The sequence below is a fragment of the Corvus kubaryi genome, unplaced genomic scaffold, assembly GCF_017639235.1.
Source record: "Corvus kubaryi isolate FWS band 111438036 unplaced genomic scaffold, C.kubaryi_AGA036_p1.0 138, whole genome shotgun sequence".
Taxonomy (NCBI): Eukaryota; Metazoa; Chordata; class Aves; order Passeriformes; family Corvidae; genus Corvus; species Corvus kubaryi.
In genome coordinates, this window is record NW_024580672.1 from 9918116 (window position 1) to 9939609 (window position 21494).

Consider the following 21494-nt stretch of genomic DNA (forward strand, 5'->3'; position numbering starts at 1 on the left):
CCCAGGAATCTACAGTTCAGAGAAAAACAGCCTTGAGGTGTGGTGAGAGGCTTGGTGGCCTCAGCCCCTTCAAGGCAGGGAAGGTTGTCAGTGGAGAGGGCATAAGGAAAACTGGTGACTGCTGGGGTTTTGTTTTGGCACCGCTGGCAGTCAAAGTGTGCTGGGTGCAGAGCATGCTGTGGATAACGGGGGGTTTGGGTCTGTGATCTGTTTCCTCTGCAGTGATTCCCTGTCAGAACCTCCTGTGGGGCGTTGCAGCATTTACAAAGCTCAGGACTTTTTGTTCTCCAGGAAGTTTCTGAACTTGCTGGCCCAACGTGGGAGTTGAAGGGGGAGTGGTTGTTCTGGAGGCTGTTTCCTCTCTTTTTTTCATGATGACTTGTACATCCCCCTCATGTGTGGGTGGTTGATAGGACACAGGGAAGGGTGGGCTCTACTGGGTTGGTGATGTGACTCACACATCACCCATCTTCCAGTGTAAGCAGTAGTCCTGCTGTCTTAAGCAGCAACAGTAATTAAATAGTTGTTCACAATAGCTGCCTGGGGATGAACAGGGAGCAAGTGACCAAAGCAACTGAAAGCTAGTGCCCATTGCCAGCCAGCATGCTGGAGAAAGAGAAGGGCATGGCTGTCTATAGAGGGATGAGAAAAGCTGATATGATGGTGCATTTTAGTGAAAGACAAGGCAATTTCTCAAAACTGAGGGTGACCACCTCACAATTTGCAATGCATTACTTCCAGCTCAAGAGGAATGTGTGTTGACCACAGTCTCAACAGAAAGAGACGAAATTCTATGAGAGTTTTGAATTATTATAAAAGTAATCCCCACTTATTCTGTGTCGACAATGTCTAGTAGCTCTTAAAAGAAATAACATCACAAAATAAAAAATACTTTCACTGAATAAGCAGAGTATTTAAAATGTGGAAATAGGAATGCTAATAAGAAACAGCCCATTGCCTTCTTATTTTGTTCCACAAAAGCCATAATTCAACTGTTGGAAGTTATGTTAATTTGAAAATAATAAAATCTCTTAAAGATGCATATTCAGAGGCAAAAAAAAGGAAGATAAAATTAGTGCAAATTTAAAGTTGGAAAGTGTAAAAGATGGTCAAAAGAAGCATAAGGAAAAAGTCACAGCCAGTGAGTTAAGAGCAAAGAAGAATGTGAGGATCTTGAGCACAAGAAGAAGCCTGGCAGCACCACTGGGCCATTGCAACTCATTGCATTTGAACTATCAGACAAAGCTGAAAAGGTGTCAGTGCTTCATGCATCTTTTTTCCCCGAGAAAGACAAACAAATGCCTTTACATTATGTGATAGTCAAGTATATTCAAGCAACAATTTAGCTGGGAACCCAGGGAGGAGGGGAAGCCCCCTTGTGCTCACTGGATATATTCTGATGAAACTTCGAGCTTTGTGGGTAACGGCAATAAATCTTCTCCAGCTAAAATATAACTTTGATGGCTGGTAGCAAATTAATAATATCAGAGGTTTCCTGGCAGGAAACGGATGTAACTGACAACAGTATTCTCTTCTGGTTTGAAAAACCTCTTTAATGTGAGAATCCTAAAGAAATGAGTATGAGTACAAGTAGGATACAGGCTTAGACGTTCAGTAAACAGCATATAAATGTGAAAAATTACTGTCTAAAGGTCATTGTGCCAGCAGCATCCTGCCACTTGCTGGTTGTGTTTAAGAATATTGAGTGTCTGGGTCTGACTGCTGCAATGTAAGCCAGAAAAATATCTTCCTGCAGAGAGACTATTTAATGAGCAGGCATTGGGAAGACTTGTGTATAATACCAGGGAGATGGGCTGTGAGGCCAAGGTGAGAGGGGGTGTGAGTGCCCTGCAGAGAGCCAGGGAGGCTGAGCACCATCCCCAGCACTGCATCGTGGGAAGGTCTCTGACAGGGGAACCTGCTTTGTGCACGGGTGAATGGGGCACTTGTTGGTGTGGCAGTCTGGGTCACTGGGGCTGTGCCCAAAGCCCCTGGACAGCACCTCTCCAGCAGTAAATCTGCTCTGCAGGGCCATGGGGCTCCCCGAGCACAAAGCCCCTCTGTGCTGCGGGCAGCTGTGGAAGGGAGAGAAGAGCCTGTGTGCTGCCTGCTCCTTTGTATCTGTCTCTTGCTACCATTGCTCAGCTTTTGCTGCCTCTAGCACCCACCAGCTCTCCAGGATTTCCACGCACTTTTCTTTTTTCCAGGAAAAGAGGACTCATTCAATGTGTGTTGTGCAATTTCCCAGGGTTGTATCCCAGCCACAACACTAAAAGCAGTAAAAGGATGAGGTACTCCCACGCCAAGCAGTGCTGTACACATGGATAGCATATAGCAGGGTGGTTGCCATGGCTGAATTATGCCTGAACAAAACCTGGAGCTTTGCTGGGCAAAGGAGGGAGCACCTTTGTACAACTGCATCTGTATCCCACAGGGAGAGCATATGCACTGCATTGGCCTTTGCTGGCAGTCTAGCTTATGAATGCATTGTCCCCTTTTTGCTGACTCCCTGCCTTCTGAACCAAGGAAACGGAACTGGGAGAAAGTCCAGGAGCCACCCTCATCCTGAGGCAGGATCAGCTACAACAGCGCTGGCAGATAGAAATGCCATTTGTCTGAAGACAGATAATGAGCCTCCTTTGCTCTTCTCTTCTGCAAACTTAACAATTCAATTCCTTCAATCTTCCCTTATAGGTCAAGTTTTTAGGCTTGCGGTCTTTCTTGTTCACTTCTGGAGTTTTTCCAAGCAGTCTACATCTTTCCTGAAAGACAGTGTCCAAAATTGGACATAGAACCTCACAGGGAGATTTACCAGCTTTAGATGGAGGGAAAGCTTACTATAAACTGCTGTAGCTGCCGTAACGATTTCTCTGGAAAAGCTGCTTAACAGATTGCTCACCACACTTTCTTTGCGTTATGGCTCTTACCTAAATGTCATATTTGCTTTTGTCCTTAAGAGAGTTAGATGTTTTCACCAGGCTCTCACCTATTTGTCAAACTGGTTTTCAACTTCAGTCCTATGTGTCAGTGTGCTTCGCTCGCAGCTTGGTGTGATCTCAGACACCCTTTGTCTTCCAGCTCACTCGTGCACAGGTATGTGTGCACATGGAACAGTTCAAGCTGCCAAGCTGTATAGCCTAAATTCATGGGAGTCTGTGGGTTTTGAGACACGTAGGGCTGCAAGATTTCAGTATCAAATGTCTCTGAAAGACGGCATCCAAAAGACCCATTATATTGTTTGGATTATCAGTTTCACTGACACTTCAATGTTTGTACTTCAGCACTTACAAGTATTTCATCTGGAAAAATATAACCCAGTAAAAGTGTATTTATTATTCTACATAGCACTACAAGGAAGGTCAGAGATCACACCAGTATTTAGGCCAAAATCTTTGCCATATGAATAATTAAGACTTGGAGCAGAGTCTCCCACACTGTTCCACATAGCAGTTGTAAAAAGTGATGTAAAATCCTGATCTGGAACTTGAATCCTAATTTCAACATGCTGTGTGTCTTGCCCTGATATTTTGAAATAAAGCCCCTTAAACCAAAGCCATTGACTTACTGTATATGTGCTTGTATGTAAATTCTAAGACAAACCTGAGCCTCTTGACAGCCTGAGAAAAGACTTTTCCAACATGCTGGCCTGAAACAGGTGGTTTACATTACTTTGCAGCAAAGTCCTCCTAGGTAACTTGGATACGAGCATGTTTAAGTGAAAAAGACAGACGAGAATGAGTAAGAAGTCAGTTGGGGACAGGGAAAATTTCATAAAAGGGTTGATAAATGAAGCAGTGTGGATCTTCTGAGTGTTTATGCACTCCGATGATTGGCTGTGGTGAGTCTGAAGACAGGAGTGCCTTTTGGGTAATGTGCATCAAATCTGATCCAAGTTCAGCAACCTCACAGAGTAATCAGTGAGTTTTTCAGGCAATTCAGCCTGAAAAAAACTTCATGACTACTGAAATCTCATTTTCACTCACCAGGAGGATGATGTGTGTGTCCTCTTTCCATGCTGAACAGCAGCACTGACTGCTCCCATGCCCTTTCCCTACCATCACTGCCAGCAGAACTCTACAGACATGAACTCCTGCAGTTAGAAAATGTGCACAGACTGCATTGCCAGAGCCCCTCTCTCCTGGGTGGGTTTGCTGAGATTGTATGAGAGGTGCTGGGTTAACTGTCACTGCCTGGGGTGGTAGATGATCATGTTTCTGAGGTGGTGCAAGACCCCACCTCACTTCATTTAGGCTGGGACTGGATCATCTCCTGTGGGATAGGTTCAGTACTGTGCAAGGCCAGCCTCCTTGCAGCTCTGGTCAGAATCCTCAAGAAAAATGTAAGCAAGTAGTTCTATATGCAGAGAAGTGATGTTGGACTCTTCAGGCAGATGGAAAAGGCTGGAAAAGACAAAAATCGAGAAAGGATAATTTCTTACAAATTGACTAAGAGAATAAATTCCTGCAGGATTGAGCGTTGCAGAAGTTGTGAGATAGAAGTGGAAGACAGACAGAGGGAATAGCCTGGCAATAAATAAATTAAGGCTGAAAATGGGACCGTTCCTGACCATACAGAGGAGTGATGAGGGGATAAAGCTGATGGTGGGAAGTGTCTCTGTCAGTGTGGCACTTGTGCACTGGAAGAGGGCTGGCCTTGCAGTCCAGTCTCTTGTGATCCTTTCTGTAACTGAGCACGAACATCCAAAGGAAAGATCAGGCATCAGCTTTATCTGTTATGCGAAGTCAGATCTTACAAAAATATTTGTATTTATTAGAGATGATGGGTCACAGTGAGATTGTCTGAACCAAGCATGGCTTTGGTCTATGTACAACATCTTTTCTGCTTGACATTCCTAATGTCACTCCTTAAACAAGCCATAGTCTCTCCTTATTGCATGTCTAAAAGCAGCTGGTTGCCTGATTCCATTTAACTTTTGTTGCTAAATCTTGTTTGGTGAGAAGGGTGTTGAGGGGGGCAGCCTTGGCTGTGAGTGACATCTCCTGGCACGCAGAGGTGCCAGTGACTTAGTCTAGTGTTGGCTGGAGGGGCCATTTCCTATTTGTCTTGAGCTCTGGAAGACACAAGAGTCAAATCTGCTTCCTTGCCTTCACACAGAGCTGCCTCCCACGCTGGTGTGGTCCTTCCTGGTGATTCACTAAGAGCAACAGGGTTTCCGCAGCAAAACTGCTGCTACCTGGAGTGACTGACAACATCCTCCCAGTTCTTTGTCTTGGAGACGGAAAGGATGTTAGAGCTGTTTATGTTTTGGGGACATCACTGGATGGAACCAGTGGTAGCCCCTATATAAAAAAGGAAAGAGACCAAAATTGGAAACAGACAAGAGATGCCTGAGCAGCTGGGCTGTGCTCCAGCATCTGCAGAGTGCTCAATGCCCATGCAGCCGGGCAGGGCTCCAGCACCAAGCAGCTCTGAGCTCTGAGAGGAGTAAAGCAGTATCATTTCTATGCCTACTTATGGCCCTACAGGATGCTTTAGTCACTGCACACAGTGGGCAGTATGAGAGAAAGAGTAGAGATCTGTCTCTACTTGGATTCTGACTGGGCACAGGGACAGAAGATCGTGTCTGCTTAATCTTTAGCTGAGGAAAACTGCTAGTGGAAGGAAGATCCTGGGGCCTGGAAGTCAGTCAAGTACTGCTCCACTTGGTGGACACAGAGGAGTGTTTGCATGGCATTCAGTAGTGTGAATGTGAAATTCAGAGGAGCTGGAGGAAGCTGGAATAACTTAATTCTTTAGCCCCTGCAGAACCTGCAATTACACCTAGAGCTGATGAGGTAACCAAGTGTACAGAAAAAGGAACTTATTGAAATACCTCACCTTTCTGAAGAAATGGCAAGTGAATTTTAACTACATTGAATTCTTTAGATGGATTTGCAGTGTTGTTTTTTGGCTTGGTTTTTGTTTGGATTTTTTAAAATAAGTTTGTCTTTTTTAAACAAGTCTGTCAAGTATTCAAGTCTGTACACTATGAGTGCTCTTTGGAAGGTTATTACTTTGTTACACTACCTTCTGGATTATGTTTATCATCTTGTACCTTTTCTTGTACAAAACATTTCAATAAAATTCTCTTTGGTAGCATTAGAGTTCACAGAGCTGGATGGTCTGGTATGCGATACAGCAACAAAGTCATCTCTCTACAAACCCCAGAGTCCTGAAAAGTGCTCATGATACTGAACCAAAATTTAGGCAAAAGTCATATTCGGAGTTAAGAAAATAATGTGCCTTGACAAAAAAAATTACTAATCTCAGGCTACAGGTGGGATGCAGACAATTATCACTATGCCTCTGCCTTCAGACAAGGGAATACTAGCTGATAACTGGGATGGCCCATTACAGTGAGAAAAATGTTCCTGCTTTGCTAACGATGCTGGTACTCTCAGAGCGTGGCTGCTGAAAGGTGCAGCAGGCTGACAATACCCATCACAACAGGAAATTTGAAAATCTTAGAACTTGTGCAAAGTCACACATCCTTCATTCCTATGTCAGCAAACACATAAATCTGTTCATGGTTTCCTCTAGGCAAGATCTCAGAGTAAGGGTGGCAATAATTATGTGGCTGTGCTGTGCAACTGTCAGCAGCAGTTTCAGTTTTCATGCATGCTAACTTCATATCTATACTGTGCAGCTGATTTTACAATATAGCATCTGTTTTTATTCTTTTTTCTAGGGTTAAAATAATTTTTGTTCAGCAGACATGCTCAGTGCTATCATACCTTGAGCCAACTACTCTCTCCAATAAGAAGAAAGGTCTCCCAGCCATCATGCTCTGCTGTTTCTAATCACTTCAAGCCCTGAGTTCTGGGCATTTTTGAATAGAGTTTAATAAAATACATTCTTACTTCCTACTGTCTGCTATGCACACTAGACTATTTTTTTAAGCTGCATTCTTGGAGATATTGGCAAGCATACTGAGCCTCCAACAGGCACTCACACAATGTGAGCGTTACAAGCTTCCAAATTTCACAGTTAACCTCAGCCGATTTACATGTGAGAGTGAGCACAGAGCTCCAGGTCACATTCCCAATGCACCTGTCTGTGGCATCTTCAAAGTCATCTCTCCTGGCACTTTTAGGTTTCATTTTCTCTAAGAAGGCAAGTAGCTGTTATTTGTCTATAGTTCCAGCTTGTCAGAGGTGCGTTGCTTCTTTTCACTTGGGCTAACTTCCGAAAATAACTTGAGGATTTAGGGTCACTTGTAAGGCCAGGTAACACTATAAATTTCTGGAACCTGGGACCACCCCTCACATAAAACCAGAGCAGTTAGAAGCTGACCCTGATCAGAACTTGAATGCTTTTCATATTTGCATGCACGACATGAATTGCCAGGATGGATTTGGAGCACTGATCTGGGTCTGAAGGTCTGGACACCGGTGGAACCCAAGTTCTGGCATGCAGATGCAGAGCAGGTTCAGACACCTTCTCAGAGCATGACAATAGTTGATGTGGTTGCCTGCACCGAGGTATTGCCATCCTGAATGGCCTGTAATGTACTTCTAAACATCTCCTGGAGTATTTGTGTATAAGGAGAAGAGAAACTAGTTCCCATGCGAGTCAGATGATCAGTGCTTTTGAGTATGAAGCATCACTGTTGGTGGAAATGGATTTCATGTCATAGTGGGAGCAAGTATGTGCCCTAGAGCTATTTGCTCATTGTAAGTGTTGAATTTACATCAAAGTTATAAATCTGGAAAATACACTGTTACCCTTTCTACGGCTCCATGTAGTTAGATGGTATTTTATTAAACAGTTGCAAAACCGGCCAAGTCTAAGTCGTGAAATGAGATTTTGACTGTGGGATACGTGAAGGATTATCCAAAGCAGGAAAATGTGAAAGACAGCATCATGCTAGCCACTAACAAGTGCAGGTATATGTATATTGGTTCTGAAAGCTCAAAGACATATTGGTTGTGAATGATTTTCATCAGCCATAAGTGGCCTTTTTTGCAGAATTCTAGGTAACCATGTATATTAAGACACAAAAATCTTAATTTGTTAGATATGTTATCCCAAATATGCCTGTAACATTTAAGGAATTAGAGTGGTACAAGTTCTGCAAAGTGTGTGATTTATAAGCATGTGTCATAGGTTAGCAAGCGTAGTCCCGGAAGGGACGTCCTTGCTAAGGGGTGCTTACAGTTTCCTCTGGGAACTGACAGAACCTATCAGCTGGCCAGTTTGAATATGGACAATTCTCTAAGCCACTTAAAGTTGTGATCACCTCTGTGATCCACATTTAAGAATAGGCAAACTCCCCCTCCAAGCTCTCTCTCGTTTCCGGCGCTGGGACAGGTGGCTGCGGGCCCCGTGTGGGGGGCCAGCGGGCCCGGCCAGGCCCTGCTTGGGCCAGGCCGGGCCGGGCCACGGCCATCATGAAGCCATGGACCTGTTCCAGCCATGGAACCCCCCCCCACTGCCTTGCCGTGGGCAGCCGGAGCGGCTCGGCTCTCCCCCCTCTCCACTGCGATAAGAAAAATTCAACATTCCAGCTGCAAAGCTGCAAGGCCGAGGTGAGAGTAACCCTTTTATTGCTATGAAGAGCTGAAAACCTGAGGGAAGAGAGAGAGGAGATGCTTAAAGCTGAAATTCTGTTGTGAAGCTATGATATATCAGAGTATCCTGTTGTAATTTCATGAAGATATGGGGGGTGGAGTGTTCAACTCGTGAGCAAAAGCACCTGCGCTGAGATAGGCAGATGCTGACGCAGCTGTAATTTCATGAGAAGTTTGGACAGGGAGAGATGAACCAGATGAGGACTTTTGCTCCGAACGGGAAAGGAGAAAACCTCAGTCCGTAGAGATGAACCAGATGAGGACTTTTGCTCCAAATGGGAAAGGAGAAAACCTCAGTTCCTAGAGATGCTCCCAGAGATAGTCCTAACGATGAAGATGATGAAGACCCTTTGCTCCCAGGGAAGGAGAAGGGCCTCTGTTTTTGTTTCTGAACGGCTCAACCTTAAAATTGTACCCCAGAAAACTTCAAGAGTGGACCCTCGAAAGCAGTTGCGGGAAAAGCTGCAAGTCGGGGGAAAGGACTCACACGCAGGCAGAGAGACTCCTCTTCCTAAATGGACTGAACAATATTTGGAAGTGGGTGGCTGTCTCGTTGTGATAATGTTTTCATAGCATGAGCAAGAAGAGACTTCTCTTTCTAAATGGACTGAACAAGGTTATTATGGAAGTGGTAAACAGACTGAACATCTTAAGGGTTGTCTTTTCACATTGTCAGTGGGAGAAGGGAGGAAGGTGGGGGGAGGAGGAGAGTTCTGAAGGTGGTATAATTTTTTTCCTTCTTCTTTTAGGTCTGTTAATAAACTTCTTTATATTCTTTCAAGTTTGGTGCCTGTTTTGCATTTCTCCTAACTCTTATCTCACAGCAGATAAACAGTAATGAGTATTTTGGACCAAACCACTACACTAAATTGGTGTTTCCGCCCGGTTACAAACCGAACCCGCGACAGCATGTTGTGCCAATTCTGCAAACACAGGCCACTCATAACCTGATGGGCAAAGGCAGATACTTCACCATGCAAAGGGACTGCAGGAATGTGCCAAAACACGTGGCTTTTGGGTAAGATGGGCTACTGGGGCACTAACACCCTTTTTCTGCTCTAGTCACAGGTACCAAACCAAAGATGTCCTCGACAAGAACGATTCTACTCATCCTGGGATTCCTCTCTACTTTGGCTGTAATTGCTTTAATTGCTGTAGCAGTGACCCAAAACAAGCCACTTCCGAGGAATATTAAGGTATTACAAGCTGGTACCCTTAGAGGAAAACAAGCCGGGGGGTTAAGTGTCCATAGTGCTCACGGACACGCTGCTGCCCTTGCTGGCTCTGGCTAACCTCTTTTTCTGGCTCCATGCAGCTCAACATCTTGTTTTACATCTTCATGGTAAAACCAGTTACAGCTTCACAGGGAATGATCTCTTAAGTAACCAGTCCCAACTTTGTGGTTTCTCTGCTCCTGCTTCCTTTGATGGGAGTTTTGCACTGGAGCTCTACTGAGGAGAGCAATGACATACATCCCCACAGCTGCCAGGCAGATGGGCTGCGTGTGCCTGGTCCCCCGTGTACGGAGGCCAACACACACTGGGTCTGGTTCGGTGCCTCAGGTGGGGTAGTGACTCTGTTTTGCCCACAGTATGGGATCGTGCTGGATGCGGGATCGTCCCACACTAACCTCTACGTGTACGAGTGGCCAGCAGAGAAGGAGAATGACACTGGGGTGGTGAAGCAGGTGGAGGTGTGTAAAGTTGAAGGTAAGAGGAGAAAAAGGACCTGGGGAAGGGGCGTGGGATGAAGAAGAGATAATGTAATAAAGGGGTGAGGGAGGAGAAATCTAGAGGAAGAGGCCAATAGTAGAAACAGTGTTACATCTGTGCAATGATGTATACCCCACTGCTTGCCATGGGGAGCTGTATGTGCCCAACCTTCCTGGCAAGAAAAATAGATCCATTTTTTCCTTTGTTTTTAGGATGCTTGGGATTAATTGCTTTTCGGAAAGAACTACACCAAAGAATGTACTTAAATAAATAAAGTGTCTGCATGCACTCTTGTTGAAGTGCTGATGAAGGCAATGAGAGGGGAGAGCATGGTTTGCTCTTTTTTAAGGCTTCTGTGCAAGCTATGCACAAGGCTTGTGGCTCAAGGTTGCTCAACTTGTGCGTGTCATGGCTTATTTTTTTATTCTGTTTAATTGCTGTGTAGGTACTGTATTGTTTAGGAAGGCATAAATGAAGCCTAGGGGTGTACACAACAAGAAACAGCACAGACCATCATGGATCGCTGCATTCTGAGGGGATCAGAGGTGTTGTCAGACCTGCATGGGATCTTTTCAGGCCTCTGCAGTGCAGGGGAGAGCCCTACTGTTACCAAGCTGCTGTGATAGCTGCTCTGCACTGCAGCATCCCACGTCAGGAGTAGCACGCTGAGCACACAGCAAGCTGGAGCAAATGGGGCTTCACTGCTGCCAGGCAGGCCCTGGTCCTGGGGCAGTCCAGGGAACCAGGGGACACATGGTAGAGAGGGACAATGATTTTTTCCTTGGGTTAGCATAAGAAGCAATAGCTGCAAAACACCCAGTGTTGTAGCGTGAGTATAAAGTACACAAACAAATGACAGCATCTGCCCCTGGAGGAACCAGCATAGAAGGGTCAGGGATTTTTAGGCGCAGATCCAGGGTACACCCAGGCAAACTCAGAGAACAGACTGCAGATGTTCAGGGCATGCTAAAGGAATGGCTTGTCTCAACCCTCATTGTTAGTTCATAGCCTGCTTTGCAGAGACAGGGTGACAGATGTTGGGCCCTGTCACCACCCACCAATTGCATTGGGCTTAGTTGGTGCTGTAGGATTTCTAAAGCTCCTAAGGAATGGGGTGGTTGAATCTGATTCTGCTGCCTGTGATACAGTTTAGCACACCTGCTCATGACAGCAGTCCGGGGTTATGCTTGGAGTCTGAACAATGAAGCATCTGTACTTCTTGCAGGCCCTGGGATCTCAGGTTACTCCCATGCCACAGAGGAGGCAGGTCCCTCTCTGGCACAGTGCCTACAACAAGCAAAAGAGGTGATTCCCTCAGCACAGCACAAAGAGACACCCGTCTACCTCGGAGCAACTGCTGGCATGCGGCTTCTCAGGTACTGCAGGGCTTGTCCCCTTCTGCAGCACTGCACCTGGGATCACCATGGATGCACAGTGGGGGCCTCTCAGGACACACTGCCAGCCCACACTGTGCCCAGACACCCTCCTGTGCTGCTGACCTCTCTGAGCCCCGAGTCCCCTGGACTTTTCCCTTGCTTACCGAAGCTCACTCCAACCCTCCATCATCTCCTGCATCCACATGCAGCATGGAGACACCAGGAGATCAGCAGTGCCCAAGCTGATGCCTAAACATCCCCACAATAAAGGCATGCTCAAACATCCCTATGGTCTGCTATTAAGCCTAATCCAGGATTTTTGAGCCCATGTTGCAACTCCCCACAGAGGGCCATCAGAGGCTAAGGTAACTCTATAATCACATCCTCCTTTAATTACAATTTGTGATTTTCATGAGGGTGACCCAGACCTCTCCTGGCTAGGACAGGCAACTGATCTTAGGTATATATTGCCTGGGAAATCTTCCTGGGGATACTTTCTGGATTTCTTCTCTAATGGTGACAGTAAAGAGTGAGAGGAGTCTCCACAGTGCAACTCCTATCAGGACACATGCTACTGAACAAGAGCTCTGGTCTGTGCTCCAAGTACCTACCACTCTCAGCTGCAGGGTCTGTAAGTGTCAAAGCTGGTAGCAGCTGTGCTGTCAAGGTGTGACAGAGAGAAGCATGGCCACTTAGAGCTGGATGACTCAAATGAACAACCATTCTCTTATAATTGTCACTTGGTGGGGAGTTGCAGCCTGCCTGCTCAGAATAAAGCACATAGACGACTGACAGCTGTCAGCCAGAGTCACTCCATCCTTTCTTCCATTCATCCAGGTTGCAGAACAAAAGTGCAGCTGACAAAGTCTTGTCCTCAGTAGAAAACACACTACGCTTAGCTCCCTTCAACTTCCAGGGTGCCAGAATTATCACTGGTCAGGAAGAAGGAGCCTATGGATGGATCACCATTAACTACCTTCTGGGCAATTTCAAGCAGGTAGTATATCTATAGCAAGTACATCTGAATCATTGTCTTGCAGCACTTTGTAAGTCATGCCTTGCAAGAAGGTGTCACAGGCACTATCTTGCCTTGTAAGCCATTTACCAGGGATCAGGAAGCTGCACATGTTGCCTCAGCAGTTGCTGGGAGTACCTCCTGATACTTAGTGGTATCAGGATGCACCACTACAGTCAGGCTTCAAGCACTGAAATAAAATGCCAGCATATTCAATCATTTTGCTTGGGTACAGCATCCTTCTCCCTTCCTGATCTAAAATATTTCAGTTTCTGAAAAGTTGGACTATGATTCTTTCCTATTGAGCTTATAAATCTTCTGAGAGCTGAAACAGTAAGTGGACTGTTTTTTCTCATAACAGTGGTATTAGATTCCGTATTCTTTGCCCTCCTGCAAAAACTTGGACATGATCCATCTCCTGTATTTACAAGCTTGCGTTTTTCTTGTATCTTGTTCCAGCTCTCATCTCATGCCCCCTCCAGGACTTCCCATGTTTCTTGTGTTCTGTGCTTCTGCTTCTCTCCTCATAGTTCTTTCTCTTTTTCATTTCTCCAAAATAAATCCTCTCCATGCCCAATATATCTGGTTTACTTTGATTTTTTTTCCCCCAAGTCTGGCTGGAAAAAGCTTCTACACTCCCTGACATCCTTAAGTGAGACATCAGGAGCACTAGACCTTGGAGGAGCCTCCACACAGATTACCTTTGTATCAAAGGACCTCTCTTTGGAGTCCCCAGAGAACCAGCTCTACTTCCGTCTCTATGGCAAGGATTACCAAGTGTACACTCACAGCTTTCTCTGCTACGGGAAGGACCAGGCTCTGCAACAGAAACTGGCCAGGGACCTACAGGCAAGTACATCTACCCCTGTAATTAAACATGGACATCCTGGACCCTCCCAGTGCTGTAAAAGTTGCTGTGACCCAGTTCACCTCTTAGTTTGGATTGGGGAAATGTCGTTGTTCTCCACACAGACTGGGCATGAGGTGGCCAAAGAGGTGACAGTCAATACTTTCAAAAGTAGTATCAATTTGAGATGCCTTGATTCTTGGGCATGGGATAGCAAGAGAATGGCATTTAACTGGAGTACTCAGGGGAGGTGACATTTTACCATCCCTGAGAAACCCAAATCAACAGCGCAGCTTCACAAACTGTGACTTAAAGTAATTTGCCCAGGGTCCTACAGGGAGGCTATGGCAGTACCCACATCTTCCCCTGCACAGCCAGTGCCTTAAGCTATCCTCATCCCTTTGACCTGATGTGTGCACCATGATGTGATGTACTGTGACAAGTGCCACCCTTCCTTGTGGTTCTTTCCCAGGGTTTTTCTTTCCCCAGGTTACTCTAGAGCAAAGTGTAACAGCTTGAATTGATTTTTACTTTCAGACCGTGGAGAGCAGCAGTCTCCTCGACCCGTGCTTTCACCAGGGTTATCAGAGGACTATAAATATAAGTGACTTCTTCAAAAACCCTTGCACGTCAGACAAGAAAAAGGAATTACCTTTCAGACAGCTGTACATAGAGGGAGAGGGGGACTATCAAAAGTGCCGAGAAAACATCCAGACACTCTTCAACAAAACCCATTGTCCTTACTCCAGTTGCTCCTTCAATGGGATATACCTACCTCCATTACAAGGGGATTTTGGGGTGAGTCTTCACTCATTCTTCAACTCTGTAATCCAGAATGTCAACAGAGCAGAAATTCAGACTAATGCTAGAGTGCATTTTTCATGACTGAGGCAGGAAATGATTTACGAGATGGCTTTTTGGACATGTAACTACAAAAGCAGTGCTGCGCTTGCTGTGAGGACAGACATGTTAGGAGCTACCCCAGTAAATACTGGCCTACCAGTACTGCACTGTTCCCATTCTAACCCATCTTCTTGGGGTGATCTACTTACTTTTTAAGCTGTCCTTCTTGATGTCCAACACCAGAGGCAGGAGAGTGTGCTACAGGCAGGAATACTGCTCCTAAAAACCTTGCCTCCTGAGGTCAGTGGTGGTACCAGGTCTGAAATTCACCCAGCAGTGTCTGAGTGCTGCTGAAACCAGCCAGCTCACCTGTCTGCTTCCCAGACATGATGAGGAGACAGTGCACGCTCTGAACACACATTATGTGTGACACCGTGCTGACCATCCGTCCTAGAGCTGCAAGACCTCAGTGATTGTGAGGCTTTTCAGAGAACTGCTAATACACCCTTGTCCTGTTCATAAGCTGCCTCCTACCTATAAGCTACTGGCCACGGTCAGAGATGGGGTTTCTGGACTTTGGATTATATGATGGGGCTCTGTACAACCCTTTCAGACCATCACCTCTGCTCTTTGTGGTGATGTTGGTTGCACACTCATCTCACTCAGTTGCCAAAATAGGATCATGGTTGTGATGGCAATCAGTGCGTGCCACTGGCACACTTAAAGGAGAGAGCTCACAGAAGTTGTTTGGGATATCATAATTCCTGTCTCCATCTCTCAGCAGCCCTGTGGTGTATGTCTCAAAATGACATCACTCTTGAAAATATTACTGCTCTTGTGCATATGATGTTTCTTCTTATATTTTTCTATTTATAAATAAACTCATTTTCTTTTGTGGGATTTGTGGTCTAGTCAGATTAAAAGAATCTTTCTCCTTCAGGCTTTTTCTGCTTTCTATTTTGTGATGAACTTTTTGAACCTGACCAGTGAACCAAACCCCCTTGCCCTGAACAAAGTGACCAGCACCATTGAGAGCTTCTGTGCCCGGCCTTGGCAAGAGGTGAGCAGTGCTTGTTGCAGTAGACTGGGGCTACTGATACTTTTCTGTAGGATAAATGGCTAAGGTTAATTGCCAGAGCAAGATGGGGAAGATCCCCCCAGCACCCGCAGTGGATGTTCAGGCACAAGCTGGAGCAGTGGAAAGGTGTGTTTAACAGTCTGGTGATTGCCCCCTTCCCTAGGTGAAGACAGCGTATCACCACATCAAAGAAAAGTACCTGAGTGAATATTGCTTCTCTGGAGCCTACATCCTCTCTCTCCTGGAAAATGGCTATGAGTTCACTGAAAAGAACTGGCAAATGATCCACTTCCTTGGAAAGGTGTGTTTCGTGGTGGGGAGGGCTCTGCCCCAGCAGTTCTCTGCAGCCTCTGCTGCACAGCCTGGCCCTTTATCCCCAGGGATGCCACTGCCCCAGCAATGCCACAGGCAGCCTCCTAGCACTGATTCTGCTCTTCTCCTGTTTCAGATCGGCAGCAGTGATGCAGGTTGGACCCTGGGCTACATGCTGAACCTGACCAACATGATTCCTGCAGAGGAGCCAGCCGAGCCCCCTCTCTCCCATGGCAGCTACGTGGGGCTGATGGTGCTGTGCTCCCTTGTGCTGGTGTCCGTGCTCCTGTTCGCCTGGCTTCTCTTCCACAAGCCCAAGTGCCTGCAGAAGGGGATTGTTTAGGAAGAACCTGAAGCGGAGAGGAGCCATGTCTTCCTGGCTACTCAGGGGTGGGAGACCCCAGCAGAGCAGGCTGTACTGCAGAGTCCCTCTCACTGAAGCTACTGACTGTACAACAAGGGCATTTATTTCTTCTGAATCACACTTGCACTGACAGATGTTGGGACATCAGGCTCGCCACCTTTTCTGCCAAGGACAGACAAGCTGGTGTCCCCTTCTTGAATGGGTCGTACCTTCATTCAATGAAACTTTGCTGCTTGTTGGTTTCTGCCTTGTGCACAGCATTATGAAGAGAAAAGTGGCAGCAATCTTTGGGAGCCAGTGCTCCTGCAAGGGTTATCTCAGGGTCACACATCCCACTGAGCTCTTGGGAGCTATCACATACAGGGTGATCCTGCTCCTTCTCCGCTGAAGCTGTTCCCAAGAGCCCTTTCTGCACCAGCACACCTCTGCTCACCTCCCTGCGTCCTGAGCTCTCACAGCACTTGCACCTGGTTGGCCCCTGAAGGTGGGTCAGGCTCCCAAATGCCACTCTGGGAAAAGAAGGGATGAGGATGAACATGCTTGTGGTCATCAGCCCTTAGCTGGGTTCTGTCGGCTGTCAGCTCCTTTTGCAGGTGGCAAAATGCCTTTTTCCCACGTCTTCCTGATGTTGCTGGACCAAAGCTGGCTCACTGTTGCACTGAGCCATTCCTGCATCTTTAAGGTACATCAAGCCACAAGTTCCCAGCCAGGCATTGCTGGTTTTTGTAGGAACAGCTTGTATTGGCCCAGGTTCCTTGACCAGAAGTGATTGTTTATGCCTACAGGGACTCTGGTGTGATCAGTGTGCCCTCAGGTACAGGCCCACTAAAGCAATCCAGGGTCACTGTGCTGATGACACAGCAGCCTCCAACCTAGGGAAAGTGTTTATTAGCTAATGTTCCTATAGGCAGCTGGCAGCAGTTAACCAGCATGAGTATGCACAGATTGAACCACTCTTTCCACCAGCAAAATTAGTGAAGATTTGCCTTTCCTTCCATCATGGCATAGGCTTATCCTATGGCCATAAGACCCAGGGCTTGTGAGTGCACGTACTGCAGCCCGTCTTCTAGCACACAATGAGGACAATGCCACTGATTGAGCTTATGAATAGCTTTCTTCCACTTTTCCATTTCTTGGTCCAAAAAAAGGAGAGGTAAGTCAGAAATCCATTTTTGTAAAAACACTCAGAAACCACTGGTGCCTGTCTACCTCCCTCAAAATCTCGGAAATCTTTTCTCCTAATGACCTGTAAATGTGGAGGCCAAAAGGAAGCAGATATTGTAGAGAGGAAGGCATGGCAAACACACACCTGTTTCCCCGAGCAAAGGTGTAGGCAGTGTGGAGGGGGTCAGGATGTGCAACCCCAATAATGCCTTCCCCTTTAGGCAAGCACAGACACAGACACCTCCCAGCCTGTCCCTCTGCACAGTCCAGGCTGGAAAATGTCACCCAGTTATTTCTACTTCATGCCTGGAAGTAGAAGCCCTAATACATTGAAGGAACTAAGAATAAGGGAAAAATCTACCCTGTCCTAAGATCTTTGGGCAGATCATTGTTCTAAAAATCTGTGTCTTATTTTTGCTCTGAATTAGCTGGCTTCAGCTTCTGTTCGACCTTGTTCTGTCCATTTCCAAAAGACTGAGTAACTCTGCTATTAAAATCTCTTTTTCCTTGTTGGTGCTTGCAAGTTGTCATTATATCATATTAAATAGATTGGTTTTCAATCTGTAAAGTGCTCTGTGCTGACCTCGCTTGTAGCTCTCAACTCCACTTCTTTTAAATGTTTTACATCTTTCTGAAACTTGGACACCAACGTTTTCAGCAGTGAGTGGTAGTAGAGTCACTAAAAGTGTATGTATCTGGTTTTGATCTATACTCTATGTTCCCCATCCATATATCTCTGGTCCAGGTCTGCTCACTTAACAGAAAGTTTTTAGGCTGTTGAGTCCAGCTGGACTATGGCAACTTGGTCTTTTTTCCCAGTCATTGCATTTCAGAACAGCCTCTGCCTCACATCCTACATCACTGTCTCTCGGTAGGAGCCATTTTGCCTTCCGTGGGGCTCCACTGAAACATGTGCTATTCAAAAGATATTCCTCCAAGCAGGTTATCCAGTTCAATCTGCAAATGACCCTTCACCAGCTGTGAGTCCATTGGCCAGTTTTTGTTTTATCTGCAAATACTCTGTGATGCCGGAATTCAGCTACAGATGCAGTCTTCCTTCTGCTGTTTGAAGCAAAGATAGGTAGGTGAGAGATGAACAGTAGTTTTTGGCGATGGCTGGAAGGCGTGCAGGAGAAACGTGTGATCGGAGCTGCTTCTGCTGCCCAGACAGCCTCATGTGCGACCCACCCCGTCTGGTGCCACCTCCCTTGCAGACAGAGTCTTTCTAGCAGAGTAGATGCCCTGCAGAAGCTCCCCGGGTGAGCTGGTGCATCCACCCTTCCCATGAACAGCATGGAAACCTGCAGAATGGCAATGCCTCTCCTGAGACCTCCTTGGGGATCTGGCAGCTGCTCAGTTGTGTCCATGATGAGAACTGGCAGATCCATTAGGACACATCAGAAATTGATGCAAAAACTCCATGTGGAAGTTGGTGTGGAAAGAAAGCTTGTGCCAATCTGCTCTTGTTCCTGCTAAGGATTTATGTCAAAGGAAAATGTCAAATACCTGGAAAAAGAAGTTTTACTATGTTTTGTGTCTTCGTTGCAAGTCCCAGAGTATGAATATTGTTAGCTCCTCTTTCAGGAGCCAGGTGAGCAGCTGGCATCTTCACTTGCTCCTCCTGTCTTAATTATCTTACTTTTTGGTTTGAGTTTTGGGGTTTTTTAAAGCTTTAAATGTGACTTGAGCACAACCTAAAGGGCCCAAACAAAGATAAACACAAAATATGTTACAATATTTTTAAACCTTATGACTAATAGACCCCATTCATAAATCAATCTCTCCAAGATCAGAACTTCTAAGGTGACAACAGACATGCCACTTGAGCAGGCTGAGGCTCCAGGAACTGGTTGACTGAAGGCATCCTGTCATTGCCTGTATGTGAACACTCACAGAATGACCTATGATTGTTTCTTCCCCATTTCTCCTGTTATTGTAGGACTTTATTCACGGAGGCTACTCAAAGTCCTTGGTCAAAGAGTTCAAGTTATGAACATTCATTTCTTTGATTCTGTGCTGCATCTGATCCAGCTGTATTCAACTTAAATGTGTGTTCCAGAGCCACCCAACATGTACATGAAGACCATTAATGATAGTGAAGGGAGTTTCCAAATATGCCAGTAATAATGTATCATTTCTCTTGTTAATACAGTTGATCTGCCTCACCGATAATTATCTGTGCCTTATTTCTAATTTGATAGCTTCTGGCTTTAATTTCTAGACACTGCCTGCCGTAGCATTTTGCTTTTCCTGGGTAAAGCATCTTTTAACATCACATGTTCTTATCTAGCAAATATTTACTCACTATTCAGCCCTGCTGCACTGCCAAGACTCCAGACCTTGGTCTCTCCTAGAAGAGAGAGCTCTCCTGGGCTCCTGGGAAGCTCTGAGATGTGCTGCAGCAAGGTGGGATGAGTGTCTCCGGTTTGGGTTGAAATGTTGATTGGTCCGTTTTTGGGGAGGTTCCTTGCAGAGAGATTTGATAGCTTTGCAGGGTGCAAGAGCAGCCTGGTCTCTCTGGGACTGATGACCTCTATGAGCTCTGCCATATTCAGCCGAGTGTCAAGTGTGGGCCAAAGCTATTGGAACTTGTCAGAAGAGAGAGCCTGGGTACCTGCAGCACCCTCACCTCTGACAGGAAAACTGTTCCCCACCACAGGCTCTAAGTACCTTTCACCCTCCTCCCTGATAAAGCTGCCTTTCCTCTGTGCACAGACTACAGCTGACTTCTCCAGCCCTGGAGCAAAGCACAGTGGGGTCTCCACTTGGAAGAAAGCTCTCAGAAGTGGGGCCTTCACCTCTGCAGTGGGAGGCTGACTTGAAATGTTGGCCCTGGCCCGGGCTTCCCAGTTTCTCCAAGAGCAGCTCTGGGCCGGATGTGTGCCCCTTCATTCTCCACCCCAATTCTTCCCATGCTGTGCCAGGCAGGGTGTGCAGGCTCTGCAGGGCTGCCAGCTTTGTCCCAGGCTCAACAGCCTGTTTTGGAGGGACTGGGAAGGACACACTGAGGACAACAGTCTCTGCCACCCAGGCCATGTGTTTTCTTTCCGTGGCCCAGCCCTGAAGAAATGGATCTTTGTTTTGATGCACACAAGTCTCTGTATGCTTATCATAATAAAGACTGCTGAACTGATGCCAGAAAAGTTTTCATGCTGTTTTCCAGAAGATGGGAGTTTGCCAGTAGTGGAATGGAGCTTCTGGCACTAAACATGGAAAAGTCCTGAGATGTGATTTCCTCTCCTGCCAGTTCCTTGATGCTCTCCGGGGCCAGCTCTGAAGTTCCCGGTGGATGAGTAGCATCCCCTCCTGGTAGAGAAAGGCACTGTGGTCTTTCCCAGGCTCTGGGCACCTCACACAGGATGCCTCACTCCCGGGAAGGCTGCTAGTGCCCGAACCACATCTTTCCTTGCCTCAGCTTCATCCTGACCTCCTCAAAGCAGTTCGTTCTCCCTTGCTGCGAACTGGACAGAGGCAGTCCTCTGCTCTCATTTTCCCTCTCCCTCTCTCAGGCAGCTCCACTGGCATCATGCTGGCACTGCAGCCCACCTTCCCAGCCCCCCAAACAGGGGAAGGACAGTGGGCCTGTGCCCCTTGCTCACAGGGCTGCGTGTCTCTGTGTGCTAGAGCTCTGCCAAGGCAAACAATGCTTGTCACAGCTGTTATTTTTCTTCCAGCAGGCACTCCCCACAGTTCACTCATTCTTAGGACTATTAGCTTGAATTTTCCTCAAATTTTCCAATCTTCCTCTGTTAACAATATGGCCAGAACTAAAACGAACCCATCAGATGGAGCCTTTCCATGGCCAGTTCCAGCAGAATCAGATCCTTGCCACCCATGACCACCAGCAATGCAGTGGTGGGGGGACAGGGCTCGCATCCGCATTCTTCTCGCTCTCACCACAGTGGCACAGAGCACTCCTGCTCCCCCTCTTTATCCCACTGCCTCAAGGTCTCTCCATTTTTGAACATCTGGGTGGGGGGTGGGGGAGTGTATGATCCATCCCAGATGTATTAGCCGTATTTTCCAAATTAAGTCTTTATTTACTTCCTTCATTTTTTCTAACATTTTATATTGTTTGTTTCTGCTTTCATCGGTGTTTTCAAACATGCCCAGATTTATTGTTGGATTAAAGAGTCATTAGGTTGTCATTTTCCTAGAATGTGTAAAGGCCATGCTAGGTCAGATCAAACAGGCAGCGCATTGGCACTCGTCT

At 46.4% G+C, this 21494-nt stretch overlaps 1 protein-coding gene across 6 annotated transcripts in view; it reads left to right on the plus strand.

Moving 5' to 3' along the window:
- ENTPD1 (ectonucleoside triphosphate diphosphohydrolase 1) overlaps positions 1-20414 on the plus strand; it is a 55884-nt gene extending 35470 nt beyond the window's left edge. For 5 of the 6 annotated variants that reach the window (XM_042019073.1, XM_042019071.1, XM_042019072.1 and 2 more), the window contains exons 2-10: positions 9633-9766; positions 10162-10279; positions 11508-11658; positions 12496-12655; positions 13286-13522; positions 14058-14318; positions 15304-15423; positions 15605-15742; positions 15890-20414. In XM_042019073.1, coding sequence (XP_041875007.1) covers positions 9633-9766; positions 10162-10279; positions 11508-11658; positions 12496-12655; positions 13286-13522; positions 14058-14318; positions 15304-15423; positions 15605-15742; positions 15890-16096 — 1526 coding nt within the window. In that variant the 3' untranslated portion in view covers positions 16097-20414. Of the gene's footprint in view, positions 1-525; positions 4143-9632; positions 9767-10161; positions 10280-11507; positions 11659-12495; positions 12656-13285; positions 13523-14057; positions 14319-15303; positions 15424-15604; positions 15743-15889 lie in introns of those variants that run through there. The other variant, XM_042019076.1, reaches the window with a different exon arrangement.
- The last annotated feature ends 1080 nt before the right edge of the window (positions 20415-21494 follow it).